Here is a 19,880-nt window from a genome sequence, read left to right as displayed (position 1 = left end):
AAGACTCCCAGCCCCTAACCTCATGTTGCCCTTAAGACCTAGGCAAGAGGGCTCCCCTTCCTGGGTCTCATATGTTAGAGGGCCCCACAAGAACCCTTCTCAGGTTACGCCCATTCCTATGAGGTGAGGAGTCTGCAGGGCCAAGGGAACATGCCCACCAGAGTCCATGCCCACCCTCTCCACATCTAGACCAACCTCTGCATACAGAAGACCTCAGAATTCCCATTTGGAACAGTTCTGAGCCTGCTTCTGGGGCCTGCGTGGACTTTTCCCCCAGAGTCCTTCTCCCTCCCCGAGGATGGATTGAACTGCTAGCAATACACTCCTTGAGTGTGGTCTGGTCTCACTAACTCACTTCTAACAGAATAAGGCAGAAATGAGTGTGATTTCGTAGAAGACATTGTAGCTTCAGTCTCTTCCTCTTGGATCACTTGCTCTTGGGGAAGCCATCTGCAATGTCACAAGGCCACTCAAGCAGTCCCTTGGAGAAGCTCACATGGCAAGGAACTGAGGCCTCCTGCCAAGAGCCACCTGAGGGCACCACCCTGAAAGCAGCTCCTTTAGCACAGTTAACCGTTCAGATGACTGTAGCCCTAGCCAACACCTCAACTGCAGCCTCAGGAGAGACCCTGAGCCAGAACCACCCAGCTAGGCCATCCCCTAATTTGTGACCCACAGAAACTCTCAGATAATAAAAAGTTTATGTTGTTTTAAGCCATTAAGTTTTGGGGCAGTTTGTCACAGTAATAATAACTAATGCTCTGTCTGTACCTCACTTGACCTCCCCTCAGCACATGACACCATTGAGCACCCCTCTTCCACCCCGTGCTCTCCCCCTTTGGCTTCCATGAAAGTACTCCCTCCTGAGTTCTCCTCTGTCCTCCCAGCTCAGCTCATCTTGGTCAGTGTTCTTCATCAGCTCCTCCTCTGCTGCTCGCCCCCGAAACACCAGGCTTCTACCGTCTTTATTCCTGTCCCATCTCTCACTGACCTCAGTCACACCCGAGGTTAGTCGTAATTAAACTAAAATTTGCACGCCAGTGCCTCCTACCCAGACTTTTCTCTGCAGCTTCATAACTGCCTATTGGATGACTCCATTCAGATGCGGACACTGGCTCCTCATTTTCATCTGAAATAGAATCATCCTCTTTGCCCTCACACCCGCCCCTCTTCCCCCAACCTTCCCACAGTGAGTGGAACCGCTGTCCTCCCCATTGCTCAAGTCAGAAATGCTGCTCCCAGCCACCCTGGCCTCCTCCTCGCCTGCTGCTTTCAGGGCCTCCAGCATTTGGCTCCAGAGAACGTCTTTAGTCTAATTTCTCTCACATTTTTCTATAGGTTCTTCCAGCTTAACTCAATTACATGTGGATTCCAAACAATTCTTGCCACTTCAAGCCCCCCTCTGGCTTTGCACATGTATCTTTCTAGAATTCTGCCTTTCCATCCTCCACCTGTTGGCTTTCTATTATAGTTTTCATTAAGTCCTGTGTTCAAACTTTAGTGCAAGTGACTCCTCAGTCTGACTGTGCCCACAGTTCTCTGTACTTACACCTCAGAATTGTACCTGCAAGAGTGGGATGTGATGGTGCATGCTGAGGCAGGAGGATCGCTTAAGCTCATGAGTTCGAGACCAGCCTGGGCAAGCACAGTGAGATGCCACCTCAAAAAAAAGTTGTACTGTTAAGCTTGTCTCTCCCATTCCCCGTCTTTTGTTGGGGGACAGTTCTCCACATTGTTTCTACACATCATGTGGCAGCTTTTGTCTCAGACTATCTTTCCAAGGATGTTTAGGTAGCAAACAGCCTGGGAAGAGAGGTAGTATATCTCTGGGGCAGAGAACAGATTTTATTTTCTGAGCAGTATAAAAATTTCTCCCTCTGGGGTAAAGGTTGGGCAGGTTTGTTAGCAGTCCCTTGTAAGACAGAGCTCAGGGTTCCTCAGCTGTGACAGAAACGCATAGTGCGCACAGCATCCGCCTAAGCTGCTCTGCATTACTCCTGTGGGACATAGAGGACAGGGGGAACTGAGAGAAACATGAAGCTTCTGCTATCTGCTGTGCCACAAGTAATAGAGTCCTCTGTATTTGACCCATGAGTTTCATGTCTTCTACCAGCATCTATGAACTTCTGAAACTATGACAGGCTAACTTGCTAGCTTGCAAGTAGGGTGAAATTTTGGACCCATCACAGTTCTCGACACCTTTTCATACACTTGACTGTAAGTGTCTTGAGAGCAGGGATGGTGTCTCAATGGACTTTGCTTCCCCTGTGGGTGACACAAGGTAGTTGCTCAATAAATGGCAGCTGCTACTAATGCGGCTTTGTTCTAAAGGACTTTGGGTGTAATCATTCAGATATATCTACTGAACCCCACTTTGGAAAAAACTGCCATGATTCCTTGTCTAGCCACAGATCTTCTTCCCCTGGTCATTAGGTATTGTGTACATTCCTTGGGTTTGCAGAGGGTGAAGCCTCGGTGTCAAAGAAAGTAAAGTTCTCCGGTGGCGAAAACTTGCTACAGCTAATTGACAATGTGAATAGCCCTGTTGCAGGTAATAGAGGTGACTAAGTTAGCAGACTGGGTTTTTCTGGGATGTGGTGTGTTGTGATGCAGCTGGGATGGGATGTCAGTCTATGCCATCAGCCTCACAATAGCATCAAACATAGCCAGAGCAGACCAGGACCCAGGGGAGCCAGGCTGATTACAGACAGATCTGTCTGAGCTTGAATGAAGGAATGAATCAGGGCTTCTAGTGCCTGATCTCTTAGAAGCAGAGACTTTCCCCTTCTTCTAACCTTTTACAAGATGAGTAAGCCCAGCTACCACCAGGCAAGACTACTGGCTGGGCTTGCTCATGGCAGGGAAATTACCAGGTTGCAGCTTTAATTTCTGGGTTTTGAATTGTGGAAGCCCATCTAGCCATCCTTTTCCTGGTTTAGGAAGAGGGTAGAACCTTGATAGCGTTTGAGCAGGTGGCTTTCTGATGTCTGATGGCTATTAAAGATCACCGAATCTCATTTAAATTTGTCATTCTATAGATAAGAAAACTGAGGTACACCGGATAAATTACTGAAATAGGCGATTGATTCCAGGGTCCTAACTCACCCCATTTCTATTTCATGACTGCCCATTTTACCTTCTTCCCTTGGCTCTGTCGAAAGGCAAAATTACAACAAATTTAAAGATCTTAATTGGCTTTTATTTGCGATTCTAGAATTGGGCAACACCTCGTTCCACAAAACAGAATGAGTGTTCTGATGAGGCAAGTGGAGGAGGTTGGTTTTATGGATAGAAAAGGGTTGAGGAAAGCAGAAACAGAAAGCAAAAAGTGGACTGGTCGGTTCAAAGTTACTTTTCTTGTAAAGGTTAAACCACAAGGGACTTCCTTATCATGCCAGCTAAAACTGGCCTGTTTGAGGATTTGGCTAGCATCTCTTTCTCCTGATTTCTTCGCCACGTCAGATATCAGATAAAGATCTTAGTTTTGGCTTGGTGGTACTTCAGCATGAGTCATACCATTTTAGTTTGGTCTGTTGGGCCTAGTGCAGGAGCTCAATCCAAACTAACATGGTTTCCTATAAATTTAACAGCTCCCTCCCACTTTCTGCACTCCCAGAGAACTTGGGTGCAGCATTGTAATGCCTGCTCGGCATGACTCCTACGTTTTCTCCAGGCCTCCCATCCAGAGGAGCGTAAGGCAGCTACGGTTCTGTGCATGTGCAAAGCATTCCCACGCCTGAGTGGGGAGGAGGCCGGGGAAGAGGCGTGAATGGGGGAAGGGGCACCCTGAGATCGGCTCAAGTTTGTTCAGGAAGCAGCAACTCCGAGAGCCTCTCGGGTGCAGAGTCCAGCCTAATGTGGCAATTACAATTCTGTGGGAAGGGGGCGAAGGCAGGACACGCAGGTACAGGGGCTGGAAGTGGTGCCCCTGGGCTTGGAGAGAGAAACGGTCTTCCAGAAGCGAATGCTGCACTAACTCAGTGTAGACGTGGGTAACGCCCAGCCGACCCTAACAGGCGCTCCACACGTGGGACTGTTGCTGTGGGGACCAGCATCGGCGCCGAGACGGAGGTAGAGAGATGTACGTGACCCAGCTCAGCGCAGCCGCGCCCTGCCCCGCCGGGCACGCGCCCGACGCCCCGCCCTGCCCATGACGAGCTCGCGCGGGGTCTCCGCCCCCTCCCCCTCCCGCGCGGTCCCTCCGCGCTGCCGCTGCCGTTCCCCGCCCCCTCGCTTCTGGGGCTGCCCTGGTAGCTGCCTGACCCCAGGCCCGGCGGCTTCTGTCTTCCCGGCCCCCGCCGAGGGACAGAGGCAGCCCACACCGGGGGCGGGGGTTCCCTCGGTCCACGTGGCCGTTCCATAGCAGGTTGGAGTGGGCAGCGGGCGGCGCTGTGGGGACAGGCGCGGCGGACAGCCCGGGGGGGCAGCGGCGGGGTCCTGGCGTGGGGAGGACAGGGTTGCGGCGGGCGGAACGGTGTCTCCTTCACTTCGCCCTCCAGGCGCGGCTGCTGCAGCGCGACCACGAGCGAGCCGAGCGGCCTCAGCTGCGAGCGGAGCGGCGGCGGCGGCCCCCTTCAGGAGACCACCAGGTACCGCCGCGCCCGCCTCACGCCGACCCAGGGGCCTAGGCCGCGGCGGTCAAGCAGGAGGCCTGAGCCAACTCAGGGTCGGCCCTGGCTCCCTAAGATGGCCGCGCTGCCCCGCGGCCCCTCGCCCCTCTCTGTCGGAGACCTTCTCTCGGCCCTTTGGCTCGCCTTTAACCCCGCGCTGACTGCACTTTTTGTCCCTCCCGCAGATCACCTCTTCGCGCGGTCTCGCCATGGCGACCTACGGACAGACTTGCGCGCGGCGTAAGTAGAGCAGGGATCTCTGCGGGATGGGGCGCCCGTGTCCGCGCAACCCGCAGTTTGTTACTCCTTCAGGTCTCCGAGGACTTGTCAATTCATCCCCTTTCGGTGGTCACTCCACTGCCTGACCAACTCAGAAGGGGCTGGGCTGCTGGAGTTTGGGTAGGGGGACTAGGCCCGGGGGTGTTGGTCTGTGGCTGCATTCACCTTCAGCTTTTGTACGTGCCTTTGAGGAATTCTATAGCAAAAACTTAGTGGTTGAATTCTGCTTTTGGAGGATTGTATTAGTCACCTTTTCTAGAGGAAGTTGTAACCCCCCTTGTGAGAACACAAGGTCATTACATGTGCTCCTGAGGGCGTGGACGTGCTTTGTAGAATGAATGAGCTGGTGTAGCAAGCTCAGATTGCTTGCCCTTAAGCAGCGCTGCATTGGCCGAGGACTTCAGAGTCATACTAATATGTTTAAAGTGCCATTTGATATTTAGTTGATGGGGACACTTGAGTGAAACGTAGATGGCAGTATTTTTCCGAAGTTTCAGTATTTAAGTTACCAGAGTGTAAAAGTTCCCTTCTCTTCTCCAAAATGTTTGTTTTGACCTTAGTGAGGATACTAAGGGATATGTCAGCGGAGAGGTCCTCGACTCAGGTTTTGGTTTTATCTGGTTCAGTTAACTAAGCTCATGTATACACACTCCCAATTGATACTTTGTACCTGTCCGGTCCTGGGAAGTGAGGCTGTAGGTTCTGTAAATTTAGGAATAGACAGTCTGTTTTTCTATTTTGGAAGGAATTTCCCAAATTTGTAAATCACCGTGCTTATCTGTTTTAAAAATAAGCCTTTGTTGGGGCTCTTTCATGGATCATTAGAGTATAGTTTTATTATAGCTCCTGGTGGCATCAGAAACAAGTTGGACTGCTTGAATTTAAAGATCAGCAGGGGATTATAGTCTAGTTCTTGGACAGCAAGTGGGAGAACAGGAACATGAACACTGAAATGTTTCTTTCTACCAGCAATGTGTATTCCTCCATCATATGCTGACCTTGGCAAAGCTGCCAGAGATATTTTCAACAAAGGATTTGGTAAGAACTCTTTTTTTTAAATTTGAGATAAAAAGTGAAAATGTGTTTTTGTCTTGTTTAGGGAAATCAAATTATTTCAAATTACAAATATATTGCTGCATTAATTCTTCTATTAGATACTTAGATTAAATTTGTGTTAAACAGTTCTATTACAATCCATAATCCCCCCTTCACCTCAATTTCCCACTCATTTTTCAAACTATAGTTCAAGGATTTTAACCTTTCTGAAAAAGCAGATTGGGGCTTTCATTTGCTTCAGTTACAGCTTAGACCTTGGTTGACAAGGATTATGATGTATTACTGTTTTGTTTTTGTGGTGGTGACTCCTAATACCCTTCAAAGAGTTATGAGCTTTTTCAAGTTAATTTGTGTTTTCTTCTTGAAGATTTTGTTCTACACACCCCTTCTCCCCTTTAGATTATTGGAGATACCCTTTGGGATAAATATCCTAAATGTTTGTATTATGGTAGACTCTTGGTTAATCCAAGATTAAGTTGAATGATTTTCTAATCTGATATTTAGGCTTAAAAGTAGTTTGAAAGCATTTGTGTGTGTGTGCGCGCGTGCATGCATGTGTGAGAGTGAGAGCTATATACCAAAACACTAAGCAACATAGAGATGTTCTGTCGTTTACAAGTCAGTTTACATAGAACTAATTTTTAAAATTTTCATTGAAATATTGTGTATCAACACATTTTTATCCCCCCTGTGAATATGAAGAATCTTGTTTTTTATGTATAGTCAACAATTGCTTGCATCTTTTATGCAAAATAATCATTTTGTTACCTTTTGCTCTCTGCTTATTGAAGGTTTTGGGTTGGTAAAACTGGATGTGAAAACAAAGTCATGCAGTGGTGTGGTGAGTGTTACCTGTCTTTCAAGTTCTGATGAACCTTTATATATAATTTTTCAACCCATAAAATAGTCATAACTGAAATGTGCGTACCTGTTTTGTCTTAAGAGTTAATTTTAAGTGATTTGCATGTTACCTGATTTATTTTGGCTTTGGATATGATTTCTGATTTTCACAGTTGACTTTTGCCATATAACTATGTATGCCCAAAGAACTTAGGAAAGATACTGGTCATGTGGGACTCTTTACTAGTAAGATGACAAGCTGGAAGGCAGAGAACCTGTTAGACATTTTTGTAACACTTTCTCTTAATGCCTATCAGAGTTCTGGGCATAAAAATATTCAGTAACTTATTAATTGGACTGCACTAATCATTTATGTAATGTCCATATTCTAGCAGTCCTCCATGGAGAAGATTTCTATTTGTATTTTGTGAATTTAGGGAGTCTTGATTTGAATACTTTTAGAGAGGTTAATATTCTGGCATTTGGGTGTCTTGATCCTAGCAAACTACAAAGAGGGTAAAGTAAAATTTAATTTTGTGTAATTTTTTCTTTAAAAATTTTTGTTTTGAGATTGTTTTAGGGGTGGGCATAGTGTGTGCATATTACAATATTGGTTATTTTGGTAAATTCTTGCTGTGCATATAACTGGTATTTATTGATCATGTTATAGTTTCTTAGTATCTAGACTCGTGGGGTTTCTGGGGTTTTATATTGATCATATCTGTCATTTGGTTTCTTTGGTCTGAAAGGAAGCCTGAGTAGTTGTGATTGAATGACTTGGTCAAGTTAACAGGTTACAGAGCAAAGATTTGGTGTTTGTTTTTTGTGTTCCCACTGTTAATCTCTAGAGGGCCCTTATAAACACTTGCTGTGTATTTGTTGAAACACAAAAAAGGCCTTCTAAAAAAGACTCAAACCATGTATTTAAAAAACTCACTTTCTAGTTGGAGAGACAAAATAAACTTTAAACTGGGAATAATCAGAGAACTATATCAGTTACTAGATTTTTTCCAACAATTTTAGTATTGATTTTTTTTGGTTTTTTTTTTTTTTTTTAAAGACTTTGTTGGAAAGGAAATTATTGTGTGTACAGTTAGGGAAAGTTTTGTGGAAGTAGGTTTAAGATCATGAAGGATGTTAGGAGCTTGATTAGATACAATATGTTTTTGTTTACATTACATGTATATAATTCAACAGTCATGGTACTGATCCTGTAATATGTACCTGGCCCCAAATAAATCCTATTAACACCTGGCTCTATTTTCTTACCTGAACTGCAGAGAATTCAGGCCTCTCCAGAATGTAGAAGCCAAAATGTCTGGTGATGGAGTGAAGGGTATGAGCTCCACCATTGGAGTCATCTGGTCCAATTCTGGTCCCACAGGGTGATGTTGGCTTTGTTTCTTGAGGATTTTTTGGCATGTATATAGACTGGCTCTTGATCTATGTGCTGATGGATGGCAGTGGGTGGGGCCTGAACAGTCATTAATCAGTGTCACTTGGGATTAAAAATAGCTAACCATACACATTCCCCATTCAAACCATCTTCCAGAAGAACATGCTCCATATATATTAATAATGCTTTCCTTTTGTGTAGAGCATATGAAAATGTGCAAAACTTTCAGTGTCAGTTCAGTTTAATCCTCCAGAGGGCTTTGTTGTGGAAATGGACCCAAAAATGTTAAATGTCTTCCTTGGCATTATTTGTTTAGTAAATGACACCCAGAACTGGAAGCCAGAGCTACTAGTTTTATATCCAGTATTCTTTCCTAACATAATCTAGTGCTTTTTAGTACGGGTATTGAGTACTGTGCTTTCACTTGCAGTTCTTGTTAGCGAAAGCATCTAATTTCAGGAGATTATATAATATATAAGATCTAAAGATTTGTGTCTGTTTAACTGCAGAACAATAGTTACACAAATGCTCTATTTTCTAAGTAAAGGATAACTGGCCTTTCCCTCTATTGATAACAGTTTTTGGTATTTCCTCACTCCGCAGGTATCACAATTTCTGGTTGAAGTCTCTTTATTTTTCCAAATCAGCCATGTTGGCTTTCCAGTGTCAGAGGGTAGAGCCATCATTGGTAGACAAATTAAAATGCTAGAGAGCATTTTAATATTTTTAACTTGGAAGATTTCAGTTGCATGCCTATATACTGAGCTGTGTAAAATTATTAGATTTTTGGGTTATCTGCAGCAGATTTTAAATTTCACATAAGCTCTCCATATTCCTTCCTTTTCAATTGGTGTGAAGTTAGGGATTGGCAAATTACTTATATTTGCTACAAACATAATATGCACTTCTGATTGACCCTAGTATTAGATTACTTTTTCCACTGATATCTATTATATATAATGTAGTTTATATTATGTACAACATAAACCAGCTATAGAACAAATCTCCTGTACATCCTTTCTTTCACCTTTTTTTTAAAAATGAGAATGTGAAAAGTGGTTGAAAAGGCATGAAACCTGGTGAAGACTTTTTGTTCAGAAAAACAAAATACTGAGATTATCAATTTTTTTTAAAATGTCTTGTTCATGGCATGGACTCCTACTGTGGGGTGCTTTCCCTTTGTGAGTTTTCAGGAAGCATTTCATAATAAATATTTTCGGTCTCAGTTCTTATAAACTGATTTTAATGATGAGATTTGTTATGAACCATACTGACCTATGTAGTGTTTCATTCAATCAAGTATAATAGATTGGATGCATTACCAGAATACCCATGTTTCGCCATCAATTTTTTTTGAATCCCAAATAAAATCACTTTAGCAGAAGTTTCCCTAAAAGGTATACAGTTCACTTGAGAAATAACTACAAGTTAACTTGTGATTGGTTGGAAATGTCAGCTGTGTAAGCAAGGTAGCAGTCAGTGCTGAAAGGCTAATTTGTCACTCTTGTATGTGCTTACAGAGTGGCACAGTGTAGAGGGTTATGAGTATCCAGGAAGCTAGAAAAAGGAGGACTAGTGAAATTGCCACATGTTTCAGTGGGGTTTTTTTGTCTGCGTGTGTTAGACAGTGGATTCTTTTAGGCTTACCAGAAAGTTCATGGAGTTATTTATTGTCTTGTTAGGAATTCTCAACATCTGGTTCATCTAACACAGACACTGGTAAAGTTACTGGGACCTTGGAGACCAAATATAAATGGTGTGAGTATGGTCTGACTTTCACAGAAAAATGGAACACTGATAACACTCTGGGAACAGAAATTGCGATTGAAGACCAGGTAACATTTTGAAAACGTGCTTTAGTATTAATTTTTATTTTTGTATTTAAAAAAGGAAATAAAGCTGAAAGCAAGTTCTTTTTCTTTCAAAATAGATTTGTCAGGGTTTGAAACTGACATTTGATACTACCTTCTCACCCAACACAGGGTAAGCGTACACATTTTTATCTGTATTACATCAAAAAGCATTCTTTTGTATATGTAGGAAAGATGCACGTTTATTGTTTGATAGCTTAAAGCTGTCTTGTGGTGGCGAATCTCTGCTTTTGGAACACTGTGGTTGCTGTCATTGACTTTCTTCAAATATTTGCCTCTTGTGGCAGTAACTTGGGTAATTTACATGTTTCTAATAGGCTTTTATGACTGATTGCTAGTGCTACAAAGCAGTCTTCCTATGATGGTTGTAGTCCAGTTATCCCATGTGCTCTTGTCTTTAGTTCATTGTGCTGTTTTTTACCCTGTGTGATTGTGTTGCTGCTTTTTTACTTCCTGGTCATACTGCAGTTCATTGAAGTCTGTTTTGTGCTTTCCGCAGAAGTTATATGTGTAAATCTTTCCCACTGGCATCAGTTTTAAGTCAGTTTGTTCTTTTTCCAGAAAGAAAAGTGGTAAAATCAAGTCCTCTTACAAGAGGGAGTGTATAAACCTTGGTTGTGATGTTGACTTTGATTTTGCTGGACCTGCAATCCACGGTTCAGCTGTCTTTGGTTATGAGGGCTGGCTTGCTGGGTACCAGATGACCTTTGACAGTGCCAAATCAAAGCTGACAAGGAATAACTTTGCAGTGGGCTACAGGACTGGTGACTTCCAGCTACACACTAATGTGTAAGTATTTCTCACAGGATATAATGTAGGCTATCAGGATGGTATTTGATAGTTCCTGTCATCTCTTATTAATCTAGGTACAACCTAAAGGATTTTTTATAATAAAAAAAATCATCCTCAAAAGCATATAGTAAAAAATATTAGTCTGACCTTTGGTGCAGAGAGAAAAAATGATTATTTCATATGAGGCTTGATGTGCTTTGTATTTTCTAAGATCAGATGAGATTGGGAGCGTTTAGGGTGGTATGGCTGTAGACTTTTTTTTGCTTTTGAAACGGGTCTTGCTCTGTCACCCAGGCTAACTGCAACCTCAAAGTCCTGGCCTCAAGTGATTGTAAGCCTCCGGAGTAGCTGGGACTATGGGTGTGTGCCACTACGCCTGGCTAATTATTCTATTTTTTGTAGAGACAGGGTCTCACTCTTGCTTAGGCTAGTCTTGAACTTCTGACCTCAAGTGATCCTCCTGCCTTGTTGGCCTCCTAAAGTGCTAGGATTAACAGGTGTAAACCACTGTGCCGGGCTGCTTTGTACTTTTAGAATAGACATTAGATATTGGGAAATTGCTACTAGTGCATTCATTTGACTTACCTGTGATGGGTGGGGTGCTGATTTGATAGGATTGCCTAAAGCATATAGTGTTTTTACCTAACTGATGTATGGAAAGGACTTAAAAATTTTTTTTTCTATTATAAAAACAATGCATTGATAAATAACAGAGAAGCACAAAGAAGAAAACATTTCCTGTAGTCCTACCAGCTAGGTATATAATCTTTGTAATGTTTGATGTTTCACCATTGTGTGTGTGTGTATAAAATACATACCCAAAAGGCTGTTTGATAACCCTTTTTCCCCTATTTAATACATTTTGATAATTTTTCTATAGCATGTGTTTTACAATGTTAGTGGCAGAGTAGTAATTTCACTGGGTGGATGTACTACTGTGGTTTAGTTTGCCAGTCCCTGTATTGGATGCAGTTTGGGAAAAGACCTTATATAAAAATTTAAGTTTCAGTGGAACACTAAAGACCCACATGAGCAATGGCTTTTATTTAAATGTATTGCTACAAATCAGCCTATGCCTTAGACATTATTACATTGTCTATTCTAGATCTACTAATTTGAAATATCTTATAGCAATGATGGGACAGAATTTGGAGGATCAATTTATCAGAAAGTATGTGAAGATCTTGATACTTCGGTAAACCTTGCTTGGACGTCAGGTACCAACTGCACTCGTTTTGGCATTGCAGCTAAATATCAATTGGATCCCACTGCTTCCATTTCTGTGAGTACTTCTGATGGCTTAGAATGGGGTTGTGGGAATTAATCTTTAATTATATTGAATTGTGTTGAAGATTAGAACTGTGATTCACACAATCCTCAGTTTACAGATAGATTGGGATAAGAATTTGGAATGCTGCTTTTTCTATGGAGACAGTATTAGATGTTTGATTTCCAAGTCAGGCCACAGGAGTTTGTTTAACCTCAAAAGCTGCTGAATTAGTATTGATAATAATAACCCTGAGCCCAAGCCTATCTAAGCCCAGGTATAGCCAATGTTTTGGGCCTGAGCAGTTTTTATTCATGTTGGGGAACAACAGTACTTTAATTGTTACTTTTTTATTGTTTATGAAATATCTTTAGATTTGATCTGAGAGGTCATTGATACATAGGTCATTTTGCAGGTAAAGAAACTGAAGCTTGGCTAGGGAAAAGACTTATCACTGATCCAGAGGTGGGAGGGGGACTCAGGCCTAGACCCCATGTCTTTTGATTTCAGTCCTATCTAGGGTGAGCAGCTCATCCCACTTTGCCCGGGACTGTCCCCTAAAAGTCTTGCATCCCTGAGGACTTTCTCTGTCCTTACCAATCCCGTGCAGACTGGGACGGTTGGCCACCTAGTCCTGTCCTTCAGCTGTTTCTGCTGTTTATTCCTTCAGCTATAGTGGGTTCAGTTAAGGGAATGCAGTGTGAGGATTCAGAGGGGCTGGCTTCAATTTCAGGCAGATCAGCAGCTGTTCCCGTGTCAGTTGCTTACTGGTCAGGAACTGCCTGTACTACTGTATGTACTGGGAATGAAAGAAAGTTAAGCCATCCATGAGAGTTATTTATGTTACATAAAGTGCTCTTCATTCCTGAGGACAATATGTTTTGATAATTTAGGCATTTAAGTTTTAACCCCAATCTTGTTTTTTAGCATGGTTGTAATCAGAGAATGAGAAGCACCCAGAATGCTATTCTCATTGGCAAGGCAGTGATGCAGTTATTTTTCCCTTCCCTGTTTCTAACTTCACTATAGCAAAAAAAACCTCAGGACTCAAACTGCACACTATCTCTGGTAGTTGTATTGCTGTTCTCTTGCGTATGTCTGTGGTACCACCACAGATTCAATGCCAGTGAAAGAAACATCTCTCGGCTACTATTCATGTTTAAAATGGGAAGGCAGCTTGGTGCCTGTATGTCATTGAGTGACTCCTGGGAATTAGTCTGGAAACATATCTAGCATTTCGCACCTAAGTAGTGTTGGCGGTCACCCTAATTCAGCAGTACCCAGAAGCATTGCTCAGTGCTTCTTGTGATACTATGAAGTATATATTTGGTCTTCCTTCCATTTCTTGGCATACAACTCCTAAAGTCCTTGGAATCTCCGAAGCGTTAAGTGTCCTTTTGTATGCTAATGAGTTGAGTGATGGCTGGCCACTTCTAGGTAGCTTCAGGATGGGGCTGGTCACTGGAAAGACCTTGGCATTATCAGAGGGTTGGGACTTAACTCTACCCCCCAACCTACGGAGAGGGCGAAGGGGCTGCAGCTTAAGTTGACCACCAGTGGCCAATGGCTTAATCAGTCATGCCCAAGTGATGAAGCCTCATGAAAACCCACAAGTACAGGGTTCACCGAGCTCTGGATAGCTGAAACACGTGGAGGTTCCTGGAGGCTGGTGCCCAGGAGAGCGTATGGAAGGAAGCTCCCTGCCCCTTCCCACATGCTTGCCTTGTGCATCTCTCCATCTGTATCCTTTGTAATATCCTCTAAAAACTGGTAAATGTAGGTAAAGTGTTTCACTGAGTTCTGTGAGGCCACTTTAGCAAATAAGTTGAACCCAAAGGGGGTTGTAGGAACCCCCATATATAGCCTCTGGGTCAGAAACACAGGTAAAACAATCTGGGGCTTGCAGTTGACATCTGAAGTGGGGAGAAGGACAGTTTTGTGGGACTGAGCCCTTAACCTGTGGCATCTTTTGCTATCTCCAGGTAGTAGATAGTGTTATAATTGAATTAGAGGACACCCAGCTGGTATCTGTTGCAGAATTAATTGACTGCTTGCTTCGTATGTGGAAGGAACCCCCATCCCCTCATTTGGTCATAGAAGCATTCTGTGTTGTAAGAGTATAGTAGGATAAACTGTTTTTTTCCATATCTTCTCAAAATTGATGTCAGAATCAAGATTTGCAAGAATGATTCATGGACACATGGTTTGGGAAGAAAAAGGATAAATGGGTGGGGGGGCAGTGAGGAACTTTTGATTTCTTTGGTGGCCACGTGCTCAGTCACCTGTGGTAGAGGGCAGCTGCTATGCTTCTCCCAGTTACTAAAGTTTAAAGTTATCAGTGGAGTTTAGAAATGGATCCAGCTCTGGGGGAGTTGGTTCACTGAATGCATAAGGAAAGGCAGACTAATAAGAAAGCAAAACATACAGTCCCTTGGCTATTATCTGTAATATCTAAACTGAAAGTAAAAGAGAGTACTGGGTGGGACCTTGATGCTAGCTCAAGCTGATTTCAGTCATCTGAGTTTTGGCCACCAGCCCCAAAGCTGCCCCACTGAGGGAAAAATTATGCAGGGACAACATAAAGTACTTCTAAGATGTGTGGTCACCAAGAAGAGAATTATAGAAGGGGAATGGCAAAACCAACAAACTATTGAACCAGAAAGTATAGTGTGAAGGAATTGTTTGATTTTGTAGAATGGTACCATCAGCTTCCTGGGGAGCCTTTATTAAAATGAATTCTGAGAGTAATTTGGGAACAGTATCTTTGGTTTTAAACATTGAAGAGTAGAATGGGTTAATGCAGGACCCGCAACTCACTGTCAGTTGCAGATGGGTATATGTGACCCAGATACATAGGAGGTTATTACTGAGGAAAGGGCCAGCACGGTGGACTGGATAAAAGCCACTGTGAAGTGTGCTTATCCCAAGGAGGAAGACTGCCCGATGCCCCTATAAATAAATGCCAGGTGGAACACCCCAGGAGAAGCAGCTGATACTCTTTATATGCAAGCCATGTGGGACTGGCTTTATGATGACCAGGATATTCACCCACTGAATATGCCTGTTACCCAGATCATGGTTAAGGGTGCCCCTTTAATGTGGTAACTCCACATAATCTTACTGCTACAAAACCAAAGGAAAAAAAGTTCAAGAAGCCTTATCCAATTTGCTATCTCAGCTTCTCCTCCTGGGCCCTACTGATGCTACTAATAAAAACATTAGGTTAATCAACCAGAGTATGGTAGAAGGCAGGGGATAATTAAAGGACTTATTCTAGGAAGGTGGAAATTTTTAAAGAAATAAGACAAGGAAAACATTGATAGGGGTGAAACTAAAAGGAAAAAAGAAAGTCATGGGGCCGGGCGCGGTGGCTCACGCCTATAATCCTAGCACTCTGGGAGGCCGAGGCGAGCGGATTGTTTGAGCTCAGGAGTTCGAAACCAGCCTGAGCAAGAGCGAGACCCCGTCTCTACTAAAATAGAAAGAAATTAATCGGACAACTAAAAATATATAGAAAAAATTAGCTGGGCATGGTGGTGCATGCCTGTAGTCCCAGCTACTCGGGAGGCTGAGGCAGAAGGATCGCTGGAGCCCAGGAGTTTGAGGTTGCTGTGAGCTAGGATGACGCCACGGCACTCTAGCCCGGGCAACACAGTGAGACTCTGTCTCAAAAAAAAAAAAAAAAGAAAGTCATGGGACACATCCTAGCAGGATGGAAGTCTTTAGATAGTTATTAAAAAATGGGATGAATAAGATAAAAATTAATGGCATAAAAACAAAGGTCTTCTTACAACACTATTAAGGGTTGGGTGGAGGGGGTTCTAAACAAGTTTATTGTATTTACCCCAGTTTGAAGAAATTTAAAAAGTCAGAAGGCAGAGATTACATTGAGGAAACCTGATTTTAAATTGCCTGGGGCAATAGGCTGATTAATGAAGATAAAGATTGACAAATAGGCAAGTGTAGATTCTGTTGGGAACGCAAAAAAAAAAAAACCCCTCTAATTCTTACTGATATGTTCTGTAATGCAACTGATTTGCACCATGATATTCCTGCCATATGGTGTAATACTGTTGTGTTGGTAAGATTCAGCTCCTTCACATAACTATGATAATACTCATATTGATGATCACATGTGTTAGTAAGTTGAATTAAAGCCTCCTCAGGATGTAATACCTATGGAAAGTAGGTACTGGAGGAGGAGGAACTGGATCTAGCTATCAGCTGATTTGGTGCTGACTAGTCTTGCACAAGGTACAAATAACAGATGAAGGGGGAAAAGAATAATAAAGCTAGTACAAGAATATGAAAATGTTCGTAATGGCTTCTGTCAACCTAAGGAAGAAATCAAAGCACAAAATTATAATTTTAGAGTTTACTTGAGTCAGACTGAGGACAAGTTGTTGGGGAAGACAGATCCAAGGTGCTCCCATCTGCCTTTTTATTACAAGCAGGTTTTTAAAGGCAAAAAGGGGGAAAGGAGCGATTTGTCAGGAATTTTCATTGGTTTACAGAAATAACATTGATTAGTGATTGGCTATACACTGTTCTTTGTATCACGAATTCCAGAAGTGTGAAGATAATGGGTGAGGGCCATATTGAGCATCATTTTAGGTATTTTATCAGCTAGTCTGGAAACTATTTACTTGGAAGAAAGAACAAAATGCCTTTAAACACCCTTGGGCTTGGGTGGGGTGGCAGTGTGACTTTAGTCTAATACACCTTTGGGCCTGATAGATTTTGCATGCCTCACATTCCACAGACTGTTCTGAGCTATTTTTCTTTTTCACTTGATAGCACAAAATCTATCCTTACTCCACTGGCTTCTCCAAATGTTACGCATAATTGTGTTGGTACTCTTGATATATCTGTTCTATAAATGCTACAACAAATGTAAATGCTCTCACAGATATCCCTTTGTTGTAAGGGATCTATTTTTGAAACCCAGGGGGTGGCCTATGATGTTACAATGTATATATTTTGGGTTTCCTCCACAATTCCTGGCTCAGAGCTTCTATAACCCTTGTAATTTCCTAAGTGACTAGAGCAGTAGGAGTAGCTTGTGTTAAAATATTTGGCCTTTTGTCCTTGGTTCCTGAAACAGCTCCAGAGTGACAGGTGAAAGATAGTCTTTTGTTACATATAACAAGCCCCTTTTCACCCTCACCTGAGCTTGTGTTAATGAAGTGATTTTTGGACAGTCCCTAGAAAACCATAGGATAGGGGCTGGTTGCTAGGGGAAATAGCCTTGTGTCAGAGGGCTGGGACTCTGGTCAGGGAGGGGAGAAGGGCTGAAAGTTGAGCCAATGGCCAGTGATTTAATCAATCATGCCCATGTAATGAAGCCTCCATAAAAACCCGGAAGCACTGAGTTCAGGGGTCTTCCAGGAGGTAGTCAAGAACACATCCATGTGCTGGGAGGGTGACAATATCACAGCCTCACAGGTGTAAGCTCCTGCACTCACGACCCTTCCAGAACTTGTCCTATGTATTTGTTCATCTGGATGTTCATTTATATCCTTTAAAATATGACTGCAGTGGTGCTTGCCTTTAGTCCTAGCTGAGGGGGGAGGATTGCTTGAGCCTGGGAGTTCAAGTTGGCAACATAGTGAGAGCCTGTCTCTTAAAAAAAAAAAAAATCAGTAAAAATTAAAAGTTCCTATATAATAAACCAGAAAGTATAAGTGAGTGTTCCCTGAATGGTGTGAGCTGCTCTAGCATATTAATTGAACCCAAGGAGGGGCTCACGGGAACCTCAATTTATAGCCAGTCTGTCAGAAGCACAGGTAAAACAACCTGGAGTTTGCAATTGACATCATAAGTGGGGGGCAGTCTTGTGGGACTGAGCCCTCAACCTGTGGGATCTGATGCTATCTCCAGGTAGATAGTGTTGGGATTGAATTCAGTTAGAGGACACCCAGCTGGTGTCTGTTGCAGAATGATTGCTTGCTTGATGTGTGGGGAACCCATCTTATTGTGAGAATATAGTGGGAGAAACTGAGTTTGCTTTTCCCACTCCTATCACAGTTCCATGGTCAACTCCTGTTAAATAATAGGAACTTGTATCCAACTGTCTTGATGTTAAATATTACAAGAGTGTAAACATCTAATCACTTCCAAGTCTGTTTTGCTCACAGAGGCTGTTTGTTACCTTAATGTTGAGGATTAAAGTTGCCCATCTAGGCAACTTAGGCCCTGGAGATGGAGCAGGTGTCCCCATTTATAGTCATAGGCCTCTGGTGTGGTGGTAGAGAATGATGTTACTGGTGGTAGAGAATGGAGCTAGAAGGAGCTTCGCCTTAACATGTCTTGCTCTCAGGGTTCCTTCCAGCCCTTGAAGGTCTATAACTAAAATCTAAGATGTTAGGATTATGCAAGGAAGGCAGGGCTCATATTGGTAAATGATGCCCCATCGGAACCTCCTCTCAAGCACAGTCTAGTTACACACAAGAAACCAGCAGCATTAAAGAGAGGTGTGAGAATGTGAGGTAAAGGATTGTTACTTGGTCTGATTCATTCAGAGGAAGTACGTGTCATTTGGAGATTTTTCTAACATTTATGGTTTTGAGTCTTTAGGAAGAGCCCTGAAAGTAGTAATGTGTGTAACTAAGTCGCAGATTTAAATGCCCTATGTTTGGAGACTAGTGTGTGTCACCTCTGGTGAGCCTGGTGGACAGCCACGTTTTGGCCTGGTTTTATTGTGCTAGACTAGACTCAACAAGAACAATTTTTATGAGAGTGCTTCGGCTCTTGTGCTATATGGGAAGTTTGAGGTCTTTGGACACATTCTAATGGGTATCAGGAGTATCGAGTCCTGACAGTTTGATTTTGAGCTGAATGGAAAAGAATTAAGTGCACCTGGCTTTTGTTTGGTTTAATATATGATATTAAATTGTATTAGCTCACATGAATAAAAAAGCTGAATGCGTCCTAATTACATGATGGGGAAACATGCAGGGGCTTTGTCTCTTCATTCAAATATTTTTTTTTAACAATTATTTTTGAATTTTATTTTAGGCAAAAGTCAACAACTCTAGTTTAATTGGAGTGGGCTATACTCAAACTCTGAGGCCTGGTAAGTATTCTTCATCAAGCAAGATTGTTTTGATAGTATTTTAAAATTAGTTTTCATTCTCAGCTTCTTATTTTGGAAACCTTTCAACATACAGAAGAGTTAAAAGAAGAGTACAATAAATACATACTTACCCTTTGGCACAATTTTTTATTTCTTTCTCGTTTATGTTTTTGTTGGGCCATTTGGAACTTTCAGCTATCATGGCATATCCCCCAGATGCTTCTCCTCAGGATAAGAATCTATGTTCTGCATAACCACAATACTGTCATCACACCTAAGAAAGTTAGCAGTGATTCCTTATTAATATTGAATACCCATTCCTTATTCAGTTTTATCTGAAATCTCTTATAGTAGTTTTTATTTCATTAATCAAAGTTCACTCATTGCTTTGGTTCTGCCTGTAGTCTTGTTTACTTTACATAATATTTAGAACCTTGCTGTGTTTTCTCGAGCAGTTCCTCTTGAACTTCAGTGTGCATCACTCACTGTGGGAGTCTTGTTAAAAGGCAGACTCTGATCTAATAGGTCTGGCATGAGAGGGGTTCTGTATTTTTTTTTTTTTGAGACAGAGTCTTGCTTTGTTGCCTGGGCTAGAGTGAGTGCTGTGGCATCAGCCTAGCTCACAGCAACCTCAAACTCCTGGGCTCAAGTGATCCTACTGCCTCAGCCTCCCGAGTAGCTGGGACTACAGGCA

The 19,880-nt window shown here is 42.6% G+C and overlaps 1 protein-coding gene across 2 annotated transcripts in view; it reads left to right on the top strand.

The window, feature by feature from the left end:
• The first annotated feature begins 4,406 nt into the window (after positions 1-4,406).
• The window catches only part of VDAC2 (voltage-dependent anion channel 2), a 16,963-nt gene continuing 1,489 nt past the window's right edge, over positions 4,407-19,880 (top strand). The window contains exons 1-9 of one of the 2 annotated variants that reach the window (XM_012663293.1): positions 4,407-4,589; positions 4,796-4,850; positions 5,859-5,927; positions 6,737-6,786; positions 9,864-10,016; positions 10,112-10,164; positions 10,614-10,841; positions 11,976-12,126; positions 19,129-19,186. In XM_012663293.1, coding sequence (XP_012518747.1) covers positions 4,820-4,850; positions 5,859-5,927; positions 6,737-6,786; positions 9,864-10,016; positions 10,112-10,164; positions 10,614-10,841; positions 11,976-12,126; positions 19,129-19,186 — 793 coding nt within the window. In that variant the 5' untranslated portion in view covers positions 4,407-4,589; positions 4,796-4,819. Of the gene's footprint in view, positions 4,590-4,795; positions 4,851-5,212; positions 5,304-5,858; positions 5,928-6,736; positions 6,787-9,863; positions 10,017-10,111; positions 10,165-10,613; positions 10,842-11,975; positions 12,127-19,128; positions 19,187-19,880 lie in introns of those variants that run through there. The other variant, XM_012663294.1, reaches the window with a different exon arrangement.

Source organism: Propithecus coquereli, unplaced genomic scaffold (assembly GCF_000956105.1).
Source record: "Propithecus coquereli isolate 6110/MARCELLA unplaced genomic scaffold, Pcoq_1.0 Scaffold80, whole genome shotgun sequence".
NCBI lineage: Eukaryota > Metazoa > Chordata > Mammalia > Primates > Indriidae > Propithecus > Propithecus coquereli.
This window is presented reverse-complemented; position numbering and strand designations above follow the sequence as displayed.